The sequence below is a fragment of the Prionailurus viverrinus genome, unplaced genomic scaffold (assembly GCF_022837055.1).
Source record: "Prionailurus viverrinus isolate Anna unplaced genomic scaffold, UM_Priviv_1.0 scaffold_80, whole genome shotgun sequence".
In the NCBI taxonomy this organism is placed as follows: domain Eukaryota; kingdom Metazoa; phylum Chordata; class Mammalia; order Carnivora; family Felidae; genus Prionailurus; species Prionailurus viverrinus.
Window position 1 is genome coordinate 61,543 of NW_025927642.1, and position 22,436 is coordinate 83,978.

Consider the following 22,436-nt stretch of genomic DNA (forward strand, 5'->3'; position numbering starts at 1 on the left):
AAAGCCTAAAACCATCAGAAGAAGGGAAATAATAAATACACCACCTAACCTCACACCTAAAGGAGCGAGAAGAGGAACAGCAATAAAACAGCCTAAAGCCAGCGAAAGAATGGAAATAATAAAGACTAGAACAAAAATAAGTGATATAGAAATAAATGAATAAACAAAAAACAGTAGAACACATCAATGAAACTAAGAGCTGGTTCTTAGAAACAATTAATAATTAATAAACCTCTAGCCAGACTTATCAAAAAGAAAAGAGAAAGGACCCAAACAGATAAAATCATGAATGAAAGAGGAGAGATCACAATCAACATCACAGAAATACAATTATAAGAGAATATTATGAAAAATTATATGTCCACAAAGTGGGCAATCTTGAAGAAATGGACAAATTCCTAAAAACATACAAACTACCAAACTGAAACAGAGGAAATAGATTTCAACAAACCCATAACCAGCTAAAAAACTGAATCAGTAATCAAAAATCTCCCAACAAACAAAAATCCAGGGCCACATGGCTTTGCAGGGGAATTTTATCAGACATTTAAAGAAGAGTTAATACCTATTCTTTTCAAATTGTTTCAAAAAAATGGAAATGAAAGGAAAAATTCTAAACCTCTTCTACAAGGCCAACATTACCTTGATTCCAAAACCAAAGAACCCACTAAAAAGAATTACAGGACAATATCCCCAATGAACATGGATACACAAATTCTGAAGAAGATACTAGCAAACTGAATCCAATGGTACATTAAAAGAATTATTCACCATGATCAAATGGGATTTATTCTTGGGTTGCAGGGCTGGTTCAATATTCACAAATCGATCAACGTGATACACCACATTAATAATAGAAGGATAAGAACCATATGATCCTCTCAGAAGATGCAGAAAAAGCATTTGACAAAACACAGCATCCATTCTTAATAAAAACCCTCAACAAAGTAGGGATAGAAGGAACATACCTCAACATCATGAAGGCCATATACAAAAAACTCACAGCTAATAGCATCCTCAATGGAGGAAAACAGAAAGCTTTTCCCCTACCGACAGTGATGTCCTCTCTCACCATTACTATTTAATACAGTGGTGGAAGTCTTAGCCTCAGTAATCAAATAACAAAAAGAAATAAAATAAAATCTGCAAGGAGGAAGTCAAACTTTCACTATTTGCAGACAACAAGATACTCAATGTAGAAAACCTGAAAGACTCCACCAAAGAATTGCTAGAACTAATTAATACATGAATTCAGCAAAATCACAGGAAATAAAATCAATGTACAGAAATCTGCTGCATTTCTAAACACCAACAATGAAGCAGCAGAGAAAGAATCAAGGAATTGATCCATTTACAATTGCACCAAAAGCCATTCGATACCTAGGAATAAACCTAACCAAAGAGGTAAAAGATGTCAACTCTGAAAACTAAAGAACATTTATGAAAGAAACTGAAGAGGACACAAAGAAAGGGAAAAACATTCCATGCTCATGGATTGGAAGAATAAACATTGTTAAAATATCTATGCTACCCAAAGCAATTGACACATTTAAGGCAATCCTTATTAAAATACCACTAGCATTTTGCACAGAGCTCGAATAAACAATCCTAAAATTTGTATGGAACCACAAAAAATCCCGAATGTCCAAAATAATCCTGAAAAAGAAAAGCAAATCTGGAGGCATCATGATTGTGGACTTCAAGGTATATTACAAAGCTTTAATCATCAAGACAGTATGGTACTGCCACAAAAACAGACACACAGATCAATGGAACAGAATAGAAAACCCATAAATGGACTCACAACTATATGGTCAACTCATCTTTGACAAAGCAGGAAAGAATATTCAATGGAAAAAAGGCAGTCTCTTCAACAAATGGTGTTGGGAAAACTGGACAACATGCAGGAGAATGAAACTGGGCCACTTTCTTACACCATACACAAAAATAAGTTCAAAGTGGGTAAAGACCTAAATGTGAGACAGGAAACCATCAAAATCCTAGAGGAGAACACAAGTAGAAACCTCTTTGACCTTAGCCGGAGCAACTTCTTATCAGACACCTCGCCATAGAAAAGGGAAACAAAAGCCAAGATGAATTATTGAGACTTCATCAAGATAAAAATCTTCTGCATGGCGAAGGAAACAATCAACAAAACTGAAAGGCAGCATGCAGAATGGGAGAAGGTATCTGCAAATGACATATCTGATAAAGGGTTAATAACCAAACTCTATAAAGAACTTATCAAACTCAACACCCAAAAAACAAATCAGCCAGTTAAAAAAAAAATGAGAAGACATGAACAGACATTTTTCTTCTTCTTCCAGTTTTTTTTTTAATGTTTATTTATTTTTGAGAGAGAGAGACACAGCATGAGTGGGAGAAGGGCAGAAAGAGAGGGAGACACAGAATCTGAAGCAGGCTCCAGGCTCTGAGCTGTCAGCACAGAGCCTGATGTGGGGCTCAAACTCGCGAACCATAAGATCATGACCTGAGCTGAAGTTGAACACTCAACCAACTGAGCCACCCAGGTGCTCCAACACTTTTCTTTGTAAAATTTTTTTTAATGTTTATTTATTTTTGAGAGACAGAGTGTGAGTGGGGGAGGAGGAGAGAGAGAGAGAGACACAGAATCTGAAGCAGGCTCCAGGCTCTGAGCTGTCAGCACAGAGCCTGATGCAGGGCTCGAACCCATGAACCGTGAGGTCATGACCTGAACTGAAGTTGGACGCTTACCGACTGAGCCACCCAGGCACCCCTGACACTTTTCTTTAAAGATAATGTTTATTTATTTTGAGAAACAGAATGTGCACACAAGTGGGGGAGGGACAGAGAGAAAGGGAGAGAGAGGAAGAGAGAGGATCCCAAGCAGGCTCCAGGCTGTCAGCACAAAGCCCGATGCAAGGCTCAATCTCATGAACCATGAGATCATGACCTGAGGTGAAATCGAGAGTCAGTCGCTTAATCAACTGAGCCACCCAAATGCCCCAATAGATATTTTTCCAAAGATGTCCAGATGGCTAAAAGAAAAGATGCTCAACATACCTAATCATCGGTGAAATGCAAATCAAAACCATATTGAGATACCACTTCACACCAGAAAGAATGGTTAAAATTAACAACACAAGAAATAACAAGTGTTGGTGAGGATGTGGAGACAGGGGAACCTTCTTGCACTGTTGGTGGGAATGCAAACTGGTACAGCCACTCTGGAAAACAGGATGGAGGTTCCTCAAAAAGTTAAAAATAGAACTACTAGATATTTACCCAAAGGATACAAAGTACAGAATCTAACGGGTACACGCACCCTGATGTTTATAGAAGCATTATCAACAATAGCCAAACTATGGAGAGAGCCCAAATGTCCATTGATTGATGAATGGATACAGAAGATATGGTATACATGTACAATGGACTATTACTCAGCCATCAAAGAGAATGAAATCTTGCCATTTGCAACAATGTGGATGGAGACAGAGTATATAATGCTAAACGAAGTAAGTCTGTCAGAGAATGACAAATACCAAATTATTTCATTCATTCATGTGGAATTTAAGAAACAAAACGGATGAACATATGGGAAGGGGAAAAAAAGAAAAAACAGAGTGGAAAACAAACCATAAGAGAATCTTAAAGATAGAGAACTGAGGGTTGATGGAGGGAGGAGTGTGGGGCATGGGCTAGATGGGTGATAGGTATTAAGGAGGGCACTTGGTATGATGAGCACTGGGTGTTGTATGTAAGTGATGAATCAGTGAATTCTATTCCTGAAACCAATATTGCACTGTATGTTAACTAACTGGAATTTAAATAAAAATTTGAAAAGAAAAATAAAAGAATCAATGAAACAAAAATAAATGAACAGGGCATATTTTTACTATTTTATTTATTTTTATTATTTTTTTTTAACGTTTATTTATTTTTGAGACAGAGAGAGAGGGAGACACAGAATCCGAAGCAGGCTCCAGGCTCTGAGCTGTCAGCCCAGAGCCCGATGTGGGGCTCGAACTCACGGACCGCGAGATCATGACCTGAGTTGAAGTCGGACGTTTAACCGACTGAGCCACCCAGGTGCCCCTTTACTAATTATTTTAATATAAAAAATCAATGAAGAAAAAAGTCACTCAAAAATCAGATAAGGAAGTAAATGTACCCCTACTACCACCATTCATAAAAGCTGCTCCACATACTTTGGAAAGATAAAAAGCTAGAAAACTGGAAGGTTTCATAATTTTAGATAGAAAAACTAAAGCCTAGTGATGTGCTTTTAAAAAATATCGATAGGGGAACCTGGGTGACTCAGTCAGTTAAGCTCTTGATTTCAGCTCAGCTTATGATCTCGAGGCTCGTGAGTTTCAGCCCCACATTGGGCTCCAGCGGCACTGGCAGTGTGGGGCTGCTTGGGATTCTCTCTCTCTCCATCTCTCTCTCTGCCCCTCCCCAACTCAGGCACGCACTCTCTCTTTCACTCTCAATCTCAAAATAAAGAAACTTAAAAAAAAAAAATAAAAAATATTAACATTTTTATAAAGGAATTCTTCCTCTCCATTAAGTTCTTTTTATCAGTTAAAGAAACTATCAATTACCATTTAAGAGATAAACACAAGGAAAGCATATTGCTGTATTTGTCAAAGCACAGATTTCTAAAGCTACCAACTAAGGGGAGGAAATCACTAACCAACTAGAGTATCAATGGAAAAAAACGTCAAAAAACTAGGAATATAAAGAGCATCCATGAAAAATCTGTAGATACTGTCATACCTAATGATAAAAAACTTAAAGCTTCCCCCCCTAAGATAATGAACAAGACAAGGATGTCCACTCTTGTCCCTTCTATTCAGCATATACTGGAGGTTCTAGACAGGGCAATTGGTCGAGAAAATGAAATAAAATCTAGATGGGAAAGGAAGAAATGTTATTATCTCTATTTGCAGATGACATGATTTTGTATATAAACATCCTAAGGAAGTAACTAGAAACTATTAAAATTATGTGTTTTGCAAGTTTATGGGACACAAGATCACTGTATAAAAACCATCTTATTTCTATATACTAGGAATGAACAATTAAAAAGTGAAATTAAGAAAATAATTTCAATAACAGCATCAAAAAAACAATATTTAGGAATACATCTAACAAAAGAAACGTAAAAATTACATTCTGAAAACTAAACAACACTATTGAAAGAAATTGCAGAGGTAAATAAATAGGAAAACATCCCAGGTTCACTGACTGATAGACTTCACATTAAGATGACCCATGAAATTGTTCTACAGATTCAAGGCAATTCCTATCAAAATTCCAATGGGCTTCTTTACAGAAACTCACAGGCTGATCTGAAAACTTATGCAGAAATTCTAGGGTCTCAGAATAGTTGAAGCAGTCTTGAAAAGGAAGAATAGAGTTGGAGGACCTAAATTCCGAATTTCAAAACATACTACAAACTTATAATCATGAAGACAGTGTGGTACTGGCATAGTATAGATAGATCAGTGTGTTAGAATTCAGAGTTCAAAAATAAACCCTCAAATGTACAGTCAACTGATTTTTGACAAGGATGCCAAGACAATTCAATAAGACAAGAATGATCTGTTCAACAAATAGTGCCAGGACAAGTGGATATCCACAGGCAAAAGAATGAAGTGGAGCCTCTATCTCACAATGTACAGAAAAAAATAACTCAAAAATTAGCCTAAATGTAAGAATTCAGACTGTAAAACGCTCAGAAAAAAACACGTGTAAACGTTCATTACCTTGAATTACAACACGGTTTCTTAGATGTGACACGAAAGTGTAAGAAATGGAACAAAGTAGGTAAATTAGACTTAATTAAAATGTAAAGCTTTTGTGTTGCAAAGGACACAATCAAGAAGGGGAAAAGACAGGGGCACCTGGGTGGCTCAGTTGCTTAAACATCCAACTTCGGCTCAAGTCATGATCTCATAGTTTGTGGGTCTGAGCCCCACAGCAGGCTCTGTGCTGACAGCTCAGAGCCTGGAGCCTGCTTCAGATACTCCGTCTCCCTCTCTTTCTGCCCCTCCCTTTCATGCTCTTTCAAAAATAAATAAATTTTTTAAAAAATTAAAAAAAAAAAAAAAGAAAGGGAAAAGGCAACCTACAGAATTGGAGGGAATATCTGCAAATCATTATCTGATCAGGGGTTTCTATATCTGGAATATATAAAGAATTACAACCCAACAACAAGGATAGACCAAACAACCCAACTGAAAATGGACAAAGGATCTGAGTAGCCATTTCTCCAAAGAAGATATACAAGTGGCCAACAAGCACATGAAAAGATACCCAATAATATTAGCTATCAGGGAAATATGTACAATTCGAAACCATAATGAGATAGCGTTTAACACCTACTAGGATAGCTATAATCAAAAAGACATCTAATACCAAGTGTTTCTGATAATGTAAAGAAACTGGAACCCTTATACACTGCTGCTGTAAATGGCGCAGCTGCTTTTGCAAAAACAGTTTGGCAGCTCCTCTAAAGGTTAAACATCAAATTACCATATGACCCAACAATTCTAGTTGTACAATATATGTGGAGAACTGAAAACATATAGCCACACAAAAACCTGTACACAAATATTCACAGCAGCAGCATTATTCATAACAATGGTGTAACGTTCAAAAAGTGAAAACAACACAAATGTCTACCAACTAATGAGTGGATTAATAAAGTCTAGTATATCCGCACAATGGAGTATCATCCAGCAATACAAGGAAATGAAGTATTGATACACTCTACAATGCGGATGAACCTTGAAAAACTCATTCTCAGTAAAGAATTCAGTCACAAAAGACCAGATATATAATTCTATTGATACAGACTATCTAGAATGGGCAAATCTACAGAGACAGAAAATCAGTGATTGCCTTGGGTTGGGGGAAGGAGGGACAGTGCGTGAAAGGGAAAAAGAAAGTAACTGCTAATGGGTACAGGGCTTTGGGGGAGATGATGAAAATGTTTTAAAATTGACCGTGGTATTGGCTGCACAACTCTACAAAATATACTAAATACCTCCTGAATTGTACACTTTATACAGGTAAATGGCTAAGTGTGTGAATTACACCTCAATAAAGTAGTTACTAAAATTACTGATGGTAATATTAATAGCTAAGTGGATCCTGTTAGAATTTAAAAGGTTAAACTAATTATTCTTTATATTAATATCTTTGTCGGCCCTGTCTAGTATATGGTGTATTTTTCTTGGTAATGATCAAGATGTACCAACTTCTCTGTCATCTCAGTAATGGTAAAAACACACATTTATTTGCTCAACAAATTCACTAATTTATCTATTACATATCTAAATGGCTTGAAACTATATGAGACACCAAGAAATGCAAGCCAGTAAGACTTACTCCACAAGCTAAGAAACTAGTAGATGAATTTAACAAGTAATGGTAAATATGGGTTGAACAATGACAAATATCCAGATGAAAAGTATCTTGAAATGTGACACAGAAAACAAACCCTCTTGGAGTTTAGCAGCAGGAGTGCTGCCTCAACCAGGATGGACCCTAATGATCAATGTCTTTGGAGACCTCTCTGTTCTAATCTAGCCATTACCAAACACTGATGCTGCATACCCTTTCCCTGGACTCGCTTCCACTTCTGTAAAATGACGTGGGTAGACTATGTAATATAAAGTTCCTTCTATCTCCAAAGTTCTATTTGTTTGTTTATTTTTGAGAGAGAGAGAGCAAGGAGGAGAGGGGCAGAGAGAGAAGGAGACACAGAATCCAAAGCAGGCTCCAGGCTCTGAGCTGTCAGCACAAAGCCTGACGTTGGGCTCAAACTTACAAACCGCGAGATCATGACCTGAGCCAAAGCTGGACGCTTGACCGACTGAGCCACCCAGCGCCCCTATCTCCAAAGTTCTAATATCGACGTTTAGACTTCAGTTTAGTCCAGTCATAAAAATTAACTCTTTTGTTTCCACTGGATACACGGCCAAGTTAAATTGTCAGAGGAAAATGGCAAAATGATGGAAAATAAATACAAGTAAAATGTACATTTATTTAACTGGTTAGTCATATTTACATTTTATATACCCTATAAGGAAGGTTTAGTCCCTAGGGCATGACTACCTTCAATACTTTTCAGTGTACTGTGAGCTTATTGCCATATGAAATGTGTTCTCTCAATCTTTACTTCTGTGAAATGTACATAGTACAATTCTTAATTTAAAAAAAAATCAGTAGTCCTGAAATTCACTTCTTTGAGTCAAATAATAAGTGCTTGTGTTGACCTTGGTAAGAGATGAAATTTTTAAAAAACACATTTTGGTCACAACTGGTTTTAAAAACAAAGAATATAAGTATTGCCTAATTTTACAAAAAAAAAAAAACATCACTGAAACATTCTGCAGTGCTTTTTAGATAAAAAGAAAAATTATTATCAAAAGGATAAAAAATTATTCTGTTACAATAAAGCATTTTAGCATCTTTCACGTTATTCAGGTACTTAAAAACATTGTTTATTAACACACTATTTTTAAAATTTCTTTATACAAACTAGGAAATTTCGAAAAAAATTAGACTAAGTCAGTTAAACTCAAGACTTAAGTTTGTTAAGAGTGACTGAATTTCAAAGAATATAGCTAGTTTTACATTTTAGTTTCAAAGTTTTATGAACCTGTAGGTGTAACTTCAGTTGACTGAAGCCCTACCAAGGGTATTCAGTGCATGTACTCAATTTTTGTAAGGGAAACTGTTGCATTCATATTTACTGACTGTCTACCATGCTAAACACCAGGAATACAAATGGATAAAACACAATCCCTGCCGCAGGAGAAACTGATAATTTCATGTTAACCTCCACATATTAAGTTAGGAGGTAATAGAGATTTAATAGAGGAGGACATGTAATTCAACATGAGGTCACCAGAGTAAGGTTTACTGGAGGCAGTGGTGCTGAAGCTTGAAGGATATGTAGGGGTCAAACAGTCGGTGGCTGAATTAAAGGCAGAGGTGGGTGATAGGCAGCATGGAGTGTGGGTACACGGCCACTGCAAAGAGAAGGAAGGACATTCCCAAAACAAGGAAGCAAAGACTTGCAGATGAGAAACAGCATGGTTGCTGCTATATGGAGAACTACAAGCAATTTGGGGCAACAGCAACAGCAGCACAGGATGATGAGGCTGAGGAAGCCTCATCTGATGACCATGGAGTGGTCTATATATATACCATGCCACTGAAACTGTGTGATTTTTGTTTGTGAACGAACACCTGTCAGAGTAATATGTCACCAAAGAGGACATACCCAGGATTCATCTGCACATATATCTTCCCAAATACCTCCACCAAGAGTTTATATAAGTTATTACAACAACAAATATTACTAGCTAGAAATTGCTTAAAATTCTTCCCATGAGTTAAACCATTCGTAAATCAAAGTTTCCTCTGGAAAGTGTAGACTAGAAACCGGATGGGTCATCTAGTCCCCACCCCTCTGTGTGACCTTATTTTTTAAAAACTTTATTACCTTCAGATGAACCTTGCACACTTCACTTTACTACAGACCTCACCATTTCTTCCACACTACAAGTGTCACACATTTACATAGCCTGTTTGACCTCTGCCTCTGTACACATCTTGATCTTGTCCCTTACTTCTCTAATAAGAGGGAAAATGGGAAGCCAAATTCAAAGAACATTTTCCTCTAAGTCCTAGAACAGCACTATCCATATCACATACCTCCCTTCCAACAGAATCTCCACTATGGTCTTTTAAAAACAGAAATGAAACAATAAAAGAAAATTTAAAAGCCCTCTACAGGGAAGAGATCATAGTTAATCTAGGATCAATCTGTCCCATTGTGAATAACCACACCTCTAACTCCAGCTAGTAATTTTGAAAATAGAAGCTCACAATCACTGGAATGGACTGGTAAACATTCTTTCCCATTAATGACACTGGTAGGGGGAAGAAGGAGAAGAGACTAATCCCTGATGGAGGTGAATTAGTAATGTCTTTGTCTCATATGAATAGTATTTTTCTTCTTACAAATAACCTGTATTAAGTGTTAACACCTTGAAAAAATGCTTCAGCAAATTTCCACATTTTCTTCAAAATATTTTAGAAGACGTTAGAAGAGAATAAGGATTAGTTTTTGAAAAACGCAAAGTAAAAATTTAAGTATACTTATTTAGAAAGCTAATAAAGTAAACACTTTGGGTCACTAAACTCTATTTTTTTATTGCCTGTTATTCAAAAATACATACATTGTTTCTCACTTCCCAGAGAATGTAAATTGTATCTAATACTGAATTACTATAGCACCTCTTATAAAATGATACCTGTTCACAATGAAGGTAAAGGAAATTCTGACATTTCTAAATTGTTAAGTTACAATCTTTCATAATCTGTCTTAGTTAATTTTTAAAAAACCTACTCTAAATTTTGAGGTTCCATGGTGGAAAAATAACAATTATGTCATTTTTAACTGTTACTATAAGGGAAATCCTACAACTTAAATTTTCATCTATAATTATATTCATGATAAAGCACTTCTTGTGAACGCAAGTCCCAGTTTTACACACAAAATCTTAAAAAAAATTTTTTTTAATATTTTTATTTATTTTTGAGACAGAGACAGAGCATGAGCAGGGGAAGGGCAGAGAGAGTGGGAGACAGAATCTGAAGCAGGCTCCAGGCTCTGAGCTGCCAGCACAGAGCCCGACACGGGGCTCGAACTCATGGAACTGCGAGATCATGACCTGAGCTGAAGTCAGATAGATACTTAACCGACTGAGCCACCCAGGTGCCCCATACACACAAAATCTTATCCAAACAAGAGTCAGCCACAGAAATTATATCTATTTTAGTTCCCAACTAAAATCTTGTAAATTTTGCCTACTATCCATAAAAGGGGGAGACAGAAGGCACAGCTGTGGAGAGTATAGAACCCCAGAACTCAAAACTTTTTTCTTGTTTCTATCATCTTTCAAGTAAGTACAAACTGTATTTGATTCAAGATAAAGCACTTCTTAACAATTCTAACATATAAGTAAAACTGTGTGTAACATTTCCAATGAAATTTAGTTTTTGAAACTGTACAAAAATCCCTCATCAGTTTTAAGATAGTAGCTTTCTGAAACTCTGATAATGGATGAATTAATCTATTAAATAGGAATGAAATGAACCCACCCAGATTCCATAAATTTGAGTAAAATTATAGTTATACTGATTTAAAGCAAAATCAATGTACTAAAGAGTGATGTTTCTGCATACATCCTTTAATGAGTATCTGTTGGAAACACACAAAGTGGCAGAAAAATCTCTTTAACAGAAGATACATGCAGTACCCCCAAAATGTAGAAGTTCTAGCAGCACCATAAGAATATATTATTGAAACATTAAAAGAATGTAAATATAATCAGTGCTTAAAAGAACCTTTTTTCCATTAAGATAACCAAAACGTTATTAAAATTCGTCACTACGAAAACAGTTTCACGAACTACTAATGCATGTGTATGTCTGTTCTGGACTCTCAGAAATAATGGTAACAGCACTTATTTATCAACATATTCCTGTATATTTGGGAGCATAAATTTACAATGAACAAAATAAAAAGTTTTAGTTTTCAGTATTACGTTGTAACACCAGGACACTAATAAAATTAACTATTTCCAAGAGAATTTTAAACAGCTTTAAATCTTAAAAAAACAAATCCTATATTTTCTTCTTCTTAAGTGCTAACAAGTAATTTCAGAATTCTATACAGTCAATGTTATGAAGAAACAATAACTCCCTGGAAGGAGAAAACAAAACCTTCACCCAACTGTATATGCTGGTCTATTAGCATATAGCTCTTCATTTAGTATATAGCTAATCCGAGACTAAGGTCTCAAAGGATGCCCTGAACACTTCAGTTGGTCAGTGTATACCTGCTCAGTCCCAAAATGATTTTTATCATTTAGGTTAAAAAATATTTTAAGAAAATATAGCAAGTTAGATAAAATGTAATGCTATTTCCTCAAAGAAATTAGTGAATATTTTCATCCTCACAAGCTCCCTTGTTTACACACCCTAAACTTTAAAAAAGCGTTTAAATAAATACATTATAAATTTACTAATTTATTGAAACTTACTCAGTGAGAATGTTTTTGCATAGCTTATGGCAAGGGCATAAAACAGTACTTTAGCACTTGACTAAGGAGTATTTAACAGCCCATACATTTCAAAATTTAGTTCAGCAGTATAATTACAAATCAAAGAGTAAATAATTCAAGGTAACCTGACAATGCCACTGAATTAGAGAATATAAAAAACTGTACTACCCTCGTAAATAAGTTTTTAAAAAGCTAAAAAGTAGTTTAAAAAGTATTTGTGGATGAAATTATGTCTGAGATTTGTTTTAAAAATAATACAAAAGTGGAAGAGTGTGCAGGGATAGAAATGAATTGAGATTAGCCATTTTTTCATAATTCTTGAAGCTGGGTGATGCACTAATGGGAGTTCATTACAGTATTCTTTCATATATATACGAAAAATTGTATAAGTTTAAAGAGGAACAAAAAAAATCTTGCTTATATCTTTAAAGCTAGTACTTTTTAAAAAGTACATAAAACTTACAGAGAGTAAAGAGCCAACTGTAGCAACATTACTAAAATTTTCAGGACCAAATGAAAATCAGGGCTTTCTTTTGGTATGTTAATTAATTCATGAGATTTAGGCATACAGTTTGAATTTTATTTTTTTTTTATTTTTTTTGTTTTTTAATTTTTTTTTTTTTTCAACGTTTATCTATTTTGGGGACAGAGACAGAGCATGAACGGGGGAGGGTCAGAGAGAGAGGGAGACACAGAATCAGAAACAGGCTCCAGGCTCTGAGCCATCAGCCCAGAGCCCGACGCGGGGCTCGAACTCACGGACCGCGAGATCGTGACCTGGCTGAAGTCGGACGCCCAACCGACTGCGCCACCCAGGCGCCCCTTTTTTTATTTTTTTTAATTTTTTTTTTCAACGTTTATTTATTTTTGGGACAGAGAGAGACAGAGCATGAACGGGCGAGGGGCAGAGAGAGAGGGAGACACAGAATCTGAAACAGGCTCCAGGCTCTGAGCCATCAGCCCAGAGCCCGACGCGGGGCTCGAACTCACGGACCGCGAGATCGTGACCTGGCTGAAGTCGGACGCTTAACCGACTGCGCCACCCAGGCGCCCCCATACAGTTTGAATTTTAAGAGCACAAATTGTCTTGCTACGTGCTATTACACCATCAACTCTTAATTAACTTGAATAACTAGATCACTGTTCCCCATATCCTTCCTTTACAAAGGACAACACAGAGACATTCGAGTGTTTTGCTCCTTATGTAGCAGTAAGACGGGAGAACAGAGAAATGCTGGCAAAATATTTTTTGTTCATTCTTTTCTCTTGAAATAAGGAAAAAAGGCAAATAGCCTAAATAAGCCTTAAAAACATAGACTTTAATTGTCTTCCTTTGCCACGGGAAAAAAAAGTGTTTCAAGTGTAAACACAAGTCTCAGATTTAAGTGAAGATTACTTTAATATTCTTTGTGTTTCTAATTCATGAAACACTGATCCTATGTCTACAGAGTTCTCCTAGGACAGGAAGTTATTAACTTCCTGACAACAATGTGCATGTTATGGGAATGGAGCTAAAATACACTATTAACCGGCTGTACCTACTGGGGTCAAAAGGTGATCTGTACTACTACTAAAGTTTTTACTACTGAACAATGTGACCTAGCACAACTCACCTAACCTCTGTGATTTAGTCTCTTCATGTGTCAAAGGTACACATTTTCAAACTTGGACGTTTTACACCATGATCCAGAACACACACATAAATCTGTATATGACTAAAATAAAGTTTCTACTTTTAACGTGAATTTTACTCTGATGTTTCCTATTTTATTATGTTTCATTTCTCAGAATGCCATGAATAACCTAAATTGATTTCAAACTACCAGTTTGGAAGATCTTGGTTTATACCATCTTTAAGGTCTCTTCTGTTATTTTGGGATTCTAACATTGGCTATAAAACATTTAGTCTTCTATTTCAGGTAGAAATCAAACCAGTTCAGAAAATAATCTTCAAAAATCTTACAAACTAAAGAATATTTAAAATACTCTAACAGGAGAACTATAAGATTGTGTTAATACCTTTAACATAATTAAAAGCTTAAAATGACCTGTTAAATTCTTTTCAGAACTCAAAATATCTCCATGGCTAATCTATAGATTCTACCAAAGAAGCTGTATCTTCAAATCAAAGTAAGTCCTATTAGACTCCCAGGAACAGAGAAAATCAATAGATGAATAATTCTAGTTAGTAAATTCAAGTACAAAGGATTAGTAAAACAAATATTCTGAGAATTTGGGGTGTATAAAGTAAAGCAGAAACAGTTTTTACAAATGTTAAATATAAAAGTTATTTCCAAAGCTACAGTATTCAATGCACATGGCTCATTTAAGTGTTAGCCAAAGAAATCAAGTTTGTAATTATATGCAGTGCATTTAAGTCTTTGAAATGGGTCTGCTAAATTTAATAGGAATAAAATTTTTCCTTCCCTTGGCATTTTTTTAAATCTACATACTAATCACATTGCTCTTTAATTCTAATTGTATATTCAAAAAAAGTGTGTACTTTATAAATCAATGTGAAAATGCAGTCTTCAGGGAACTCACAAATTTTCATGTGTTCAGTAATGTTTGTAACAACAGAAAAGAGAATATGCTTACACTGCAATAGTTAAAGCATGATCTCCATGATAATTCTAAGATATGTCTACTGTTTTATGCAAAATTACTGCATTTTTAGGAACAAAATTAGAATACCTCAAAATCAAATAGTTTTCCTCACACATTCTTAAAAAAAACCTGTAACTAATTTCTTCTTCCTCAATCTGACCATGAGGTCTCTCAATGTTTGTCTCTGATATGTATAATCTATGCTGCCTCTAACAGTTAACAAATTCAATCGAAATTAGAATTCTCATGGAAGAGTTTGGATGATATCACTTCACAATTTTTCTGAATATGCTAAAGAATTTGATTTTTTAAGAAGTGGTCTTGAAAAGAAAATAGTTTTCCTATGTTGTGCATCTCTTAACTTCATTTAAAATTACCTAGTCAAAAGTTTCCAAAGGATGAAAATTAATTTTAAGACAGTGACTAATAGGTTTTTGTTTACATTTGCAAGGCTACAGTTCCACAGACCTCCCTACATCCTAAAAATACCACAGAATAGCAAATAATTAATGTAACTGGTTTAGAACACATTTAAGATACATTGTATCTTTTTTAAGTACCAAATTCTTTTAAAATTCAGAAGTATGTGAAGATTTATCTTCTGTTAGTTGATATGCAAAATCTAAATCTGACATTAACACTAATAGAAGTGACAATAACTTGTTTCCTTCTGTGAAATCCTATGGTGAGATCACCTCTAAGAGTACGGTAAAGCTTAATTTCAGAGTAGGAAGCCTGTTTTTTTAAAAAAATGTATAACCCTCAAGAACACAGATGAAAGTGGAAACCAGGTTAACAAAGAGGCCTTTTATGGCTGTGTTAAAAAAAAAAAAAAAAAAAAAAAAAAAGAGTAGAAGAGATTTATAATAAGATATTGTTTCACTGAAAAGTGATTTGTGCTGCAATTAACTAGGTAGCCCTTTTTCTACAAAGGAAATGTTCATTCCAGTCCATCTAGCCATCCATAAACTATAAATTATAAAAACCTTTCTGAGGTTAACAGAAAAAGTAAAAAAAAAAAAAAAAAAAAAAAAAAAGACTGACCTGGAATTTTCACTCAGGGTAGTAACTTTGCAAGATTTATCTAAAACCAAGTTAAGTTTCCATATTTACACATTTTACTTAATCATGATGGTTGAATTGAATCTGTACCTATGTGAAAATGGCAATGCATTCTGAGTTGGTTCAGCCCTTGGTTCTGAGTTCTGTGTCACGTCAGGTGCTCTTTCATCATCTGTTCCATTGATACTTTCTGGTGTTAAAGGAGACTGAAGATCCCCGCCTGCTGATTCCTTTAAAAAAAGGGAGGTAGGGGATAAAAGTGTTACGCTTTTGTTAAAATACACAAGATTATCTTCAAGTTAAGAGTGACTCTGATGTATGTTTACTTACAAACCATATTTCCATTGAAATATGAGTCAAAGATTTAAAAAAGGAAATTTAAAGGAGAAATAATTTTTTAAAGCAAAGCAACTCATAAAACTATCTGAAACAATACAATTTAGAAATGTAAAGATAACACAATTTAGAAATGTAGTTTCAAAGAATTGAAAAGCTTTTGGGTTTATATAAGCAATTAATTGGTTAGAAGAAAAGATATTCAAAGAATTACTGAAGAAAAAGAAGATAGCACAAAAATGGAAGAAAATGTGATTTTACTTGGGGAAGTAGGAAGGCAAAGGGAAGAAAGAAATCAAGTTTTAATTTTTTTATCTGCCCTACTTTTCAGTTCCAGAGTTATCCACAAAAGCAGCCAGAAATCTCTCTGTAACATATACAAAGTGAGTTTATTTCAGCTTTTCTTGCCTGTTACTCATAATGGAATTATTTTTCTTCACAAAATTTTCTGTCTTATTTCTACTTTTAATTAAGATTTGTCTATCAAGGCAAACTTAATTTATTCTTCTGGAAAACAAGTGGACTTTAAAATGCAGCTCAAACTGACACTGATTATTGTCACTGCATCATAAGATTATCTAAATTTGGTATTAGTAGAGATCAGAACGAGGGCTCATTGGACAAACCTGTTAACCAGGGGCAATCTTAGCATGGGATCATTAAAGTGCACCTTTGTGGACCCCTTGGGATCTCTGGGCACTGAAAGTTTACAACTGAAATATTAGGCTATGCTAGTGAAGAAAATGAAAACATCAGTGTCCAAGAGGAGAGTGGGTAGGTATGGTCACCATCTGCCAACTTGAAAGAATACAGGTTTTCTTCAAATAAAAACAAGACAGGCACCTGAGCTGGTTTAGTTCCTAGAGCATATGACTCCTGATCTCTACTGGACTGGAATCTCTACTCTAGAGTTTACTTTAAAAACAAAAACAAAAACAAAACAAAACAAAAAAAAAAAAACCAACCAACAAGAAAAATATGTGTAATACAGGAAAATGCTTAGAATTAGAAAAATATGTAAATATAAGGAAATATCTAGATTATATACTAGATTTATATACTTTACCTAAAAATATTGTACATGGAGAAATGTTAGGAATATAGAAAATATTACTGTGGTGAGGGTAACTTTCTTTTGTGGGTTTCTGGTTTTAAATTGCATGTATTTTATTTCATATGTAAATATTTTAACTCATTATACCATAATGCTATTAATTATACAAGCTTCTTAAAGGTCAAAAGGCTACTTTCTTGATTCCACCTTATCACTTCACTATTTTTCAATTATTAATGGAATTTCCATATTGACCTTTAATTTCATTCTCCTAAATCCTCTTTGCTTCTAGTAATTGATGGTCAGTCCAAGAATAAGGTTTACAGTATAATGTTACAACATAAAACCATATCCAAGGTGGTTACTTCTAGGTCAGTTATGGATCACGTGAATCAGCCAGAAAAAGTTTAAGCAGCAAGAAGAAATTAACCAGAGCTATTTCTCTCCAAGAAAGACCAAACCAAACTAAAATAATCAAGGTGGACTGTCCAATCAGCTAAACAGTAAGTTGATTCAGTGGAAATGAGAACAAAATAAGTTACGTTGTTAACCTGAAAGGGCATAACCAGCATTAGCAACTAAGGAGTCACCTAGAGATTTGCTAGAATTGACTGATATGAGTGTGAGGAACAAAAGTAGATCAGGATTAAAAGAGAGAGAAGAAAGAGGGACAACTAAGAGGGACAGTTGTTTGATTTCTGGTTCTCACTGCCTTCCGGGGAAAATGAGTGTTTGGGTGCATGGGTCTTGGGGGGATTAGGAAAGCTGATGTTACTGAAGTAGAAAAACCATTTCAGAGGCAGGAGAAAAAGGAAGAAGGAAGGAGAGGAAGAAAGCGATCGAGGCTAAGACAATTCCAGTATCGCAATTCAACAAGCTTTTCATTAGAAAACTTGAATATTAGCTATATTTAATGAAAGGTAGATTTAGTTACCCTAGACATTATATCTAAAGTGAAAACAAAAAGCCCAGAGCATGTTTTTTTTTTTTTTTAAAGCAGGTTAAAAATTCATAAAATCCTAAGAAAGAGTTCCAACAGTGCATTGGAGCATAAAAGGAAAATGAGATTCCTTTGACTTTTAACTGCCCCACAGGTAGTGAAAAGTATTCTGTGAAACTTTCCAGGAATTTCATATATGCTGAAAATAGCACAGCTGTTAACATATTCCAAACATCTAGTTCTTTTTTAATCTAAATTTTGTGTAATTTTTAAAAATGTTTATTTATTTTGAGAGAAAAAGAGAGAGAGAGAGAGAGAGAGAAATCAGGGAAGGGGCAGAGAGAGAGAGAAAGGAAGAGAATTCCAAGCAGGCTCCATGCTGTCAGTGCAGAGCCCAATGCAGGCTCAATCTCACGCCTGTGAGATCTCGACCTGAGCCAAAATCAATAGTCAGGTGCTCAACCCACTGGGCCACTCAGGTGTCCCTAAAGGTGTACCTTCCATAAAGTCAAAATTTTCTATCTTTAATTCAAATATTAAAATAAAAAACTTGGAGATGTATTTATTTGACTAGAAACTTTTCAAAGAAAAAAAGGGTAATTTGTCTTTAAAAAGACATTCCATTTTTTGTTTCTACAATGCTGTTAATTCTTTTTTTTTTTTTTTTTTTTAGTTTACTTATTTTGAGAGAGAGAGAGTGAGCAAAGTGGGGAGGGGGCAGAGAGAGAGAGGGAAAGAGAGAATCCCAAGCAAGCTCTGCACTGTCAGCACAGAGCCTAATGTGGGGCTTGAATCCACGAAGTGAGATCATGACCTGAGCTGAAGTCAGATGCCTAAAACTGACTGAGACACCCAGGTGCCCCTAGAAAGACATTCTTAAGCTAATATGGCCATTTTAAGGAAAAAATTATCACACAATACCTTCTTTGATATACGTACGTACGTATATACATACACCAAAGGTGATAAAAGAAATGAAAAATGTAAAACATAAAATACGAAAACGTAAAACATGAAAAACAAATGCCCTGGGCCCTGTCACCAGGCCTTAGGGTAGTATCACCAACATCCTCTCTGGTGTCTGTGCTGCAGTAGGAGGGTGGGCCGGAAGGATGTGATGGCACTGCCCTTCCCCACTAGACTAAATACCACTAACATCTTCCCTTTAATTCCAATAAAGACTAAATGAAAATTCCTGTTACAGTTTCATCCTTTCTGACTTAAGTAAAACAGAGCCTCTTCTCTTAATCATTTAACAAATATTCAAAGAAGACTTATTCTATTTCCTGTCGCTTGTATTTAAATGAAGATGAGAATACTCTTTTCTGGGCAGAGGCTCAGACAGGAAAAACTGAGGGACAACCTTAGGATTTTGAGTTCCCATGGCTGTGGATACGGAAGAAAATGCTAGGGAAGAGACACAGAAGGGCAAAAAGATATATAAAGGAAGATAAGGTTAAGATAAATGTCTACTATCACAAAGCATTCCCTTTACCTGGTCACCATCTCTGAAATCCCACTTTCTGACAACCACAGAGTCTCTTTGTACCCTGGTTCTAGATTAACTCATGTTCTTCCTTCCCTATGTGAAGTGTACGGACTGATGCACAGTGCTACTGGGTTAATCTCTATTCTGCATATTCTTGTACCTACCAGCTGCATTAAATGATAACCAAGAATCAGCTGTATCTGTCCCAAACATGTTTATGCCAATTGTATTCATATCATTATATAGTTCAATTACATATTATACAAATTAAGAAAATCTGAATGCAAACCTAGAGTGGTTATTTTGATGAAAATCAAACTACATGCTTTGAAATGACTAAAAGGTAAATGACTAGAAAATAAAATCCACTATTGAAGTCGCTGTATATAATAAACGATTACATAACATACATTATATGCTACCCATATAGTATCAGAAAAATGACATAAAAATCTATCATACTCAGATTTCTTTGCAAGTGACAAGAGTCAGCTCTACTTAAAGGAAAACAGGAAATTGCTGACAATTAATGAACATGGTTTGTGTCAGAAAGAACATGGAATTCCAATCAAGATTCATATTCAAAGAGAACACTTGACCTTTAAATAAAAATATTGGCAAATACATAAAACACAGTATTACTGAATTTTATTTTACAAATTTTTAAAGATTTTTTTAAAACTTCATCATCGAAACTGACTTTTTTCACTAACTTATCAACTACTAATGTTGATTCCAACAGGTAATAGGTGCTGTACAACGTCCTATCCTCTCAACCTAACCTGCTCTTTAACCTGGTATCTTTTGGCCCTCTGCAATTATCCTACTTTGTGAGGTGCAATCTCTCTACACTCAGCCTAAACCAGAATGCCAATCACCTTAATGATATTCTCACTAGCATCATCCCAATTTGGGGGATTCCTTTACCTTCCACAATAACTATCTTGCCAATTTCCAATTTCTCATCAACTGAACCATCATTCTCTATTCTTACGTGCCCAAGCTATCAAGTTTTGAGAGAAAATACTGTTAGGTATGCTGATTAGTGTCATGAAAATAATCCTGAGCTCTGACTTCAATTATGCTCTTGAAATACTGAATAAGCTTTAATTTTACTTACTACTCCCACTGGACTCTTCTTTTTTACTTTACCTAACAGCTGTTCCAAATCTGTGTTCAAGCCTCCTCTCTCTTCAAGCTGTCCTTCCTCTCAGTGAATGACCCAACTCTTCCATCCAGAGAAAATAGAAATAAACTGGCATGGGTTTCCTCGGTCTTCCTCCTACCTGTATCTGAATTCATTTTTATCCTTCCCTCCTGTCTCAGATGAAGAAGTGGCTCATTTGTCTCTAACCTCCTCGCTTACATTACCTTCCCCTGCACAATGCTCCATCAATGATCCATTCTTTCTATTCTTCTCTTTGTCCTTTACTGACTCCTTCCTTACATTTAAAAACATATTCAAATCACTCCCACACATACATAAAAGAAATATTCTTAGCTTCACATCCTCCAGAGATTATCATGTTGACTCTAATTCTCCTCATAGAAAAGAAACAAGTATTTGTGACCTTATTCTCACTATCAAACATTTCCATCTCAAGAATACCTTAAAATCACCAATTCTACTTCCTTTAATTCTAGAAACTACTTCGCATTGTCCTTTCTTCACTAACAGTCCACCTGTAATTACCAATGAACTCCAGTTAGGTTTAAAGTACTCTTAAGTTTCATCCTACTAGAACCCCCCTCTGACACTGCCAAATCATCGCCTCCAACTGAAAATGCTCTTCTCTTGACTTCTGTGCTAACATTTCCTGCTGGCTCATTTCCTACCACTTTTCAGTGTCTTTCCCTGTATCTTCCTCAATTTAAGTGACAATCTTCAAATGACAATTTGTGACCCTGTCTTCCCCTATCTTTGCATTCTACTTTCTTTCTGGATGATGTCATTCTCTCCTATAGCTTTAACTATACTCACTTGTTGATGACTCTTGAGACTTCGCTCCAATTCAAAATATCTAACTACATACAGGACACATCCCCTGATGCTCAATTAGGATACAAATTCAGTATGTGAAGTGGAAATCTTCTGAAGTTCATGCTACAAAACAACAATAGAAGTTTCAAAAACATCCAGCTCCTGTTTTATCAGCCTCCCTCACCATTCCTTCAACTGCTGTATTTCCTCCAAGTTGGGTCAATTTCACCATTGTCATATCTATTTCCTCCTCTCTATTCTCACTGCAAACACCTAGGAGGTAAACCCAATAGAGAAATGGATAAATACTCCACTGAGGCAAATAACAGGATTAGAGACTCTTAAGTCCACTGTCCTTACTTTGGACAGCAAACCATAATATCCAGAGAATTCTAGTGAACCTTTCCTGAGATTGTTTTGAGCTATTTGGCTCAGTAAAACCACTTTTGTTATGTGATAGTAAGAAATTATCACATTAATTTATAGGCATTCGCTAATTCCAATGGTATATTTGTATGCTAGATATGTAACTAATACAGTTCATAGTAGTAACACTTGGCTAATACAGACCACCTTTCAAAAAAAATCCATGTATAGCAAGTAACATCCTTTTTTAAGAAAATCTGAAGTATTTGAGATTTATTATACTTGAAGTGTCCAAAGAGATCATATAATTCAAACCTCTGACCTTACAGATTTAAGAACTACTACCCAGGCAGGTCAAGTGACTTGTAGAAAATCAAATAGCTAGTCACAGAGATACTAACAATCAGTTACAAAAAAACAGTGCCTCATTTGAGTAAATACAATTTACCAATAAAATGAACATTAAA

General features: G+C 35.3%; 1 protein-coding gene across 6 annotated transcripts in view; it reads right to left on the reverse strand.

The window, feature by feature from the left end:
* LOC125159885 (homer protein homolog 1) overlaps positions 1-22,436 on the reverse strand; it is a 143,263-nt gene that overhangs the window by 60,776 nt on the left and 60,051 nt on the right. For all 6 annotated transcript variants that reach the window (XR_007149964.1, XR_007149965.1, XM_047848539.1 and 3 more), the window contains exon 5: positions 15,894-16,033. Coding sequence is in view for 4 of the 6 variants with exons in the window: in XM_047848539.1 (XP_047704495.1) it covers positions 15,894-16,033 (140 nt within the window). In the remaining 2 variants the exon portion in view is untranslated. The remainder of the gene's footprint in view (positions 1-15,893; positions 16,034-22,436) is intronic.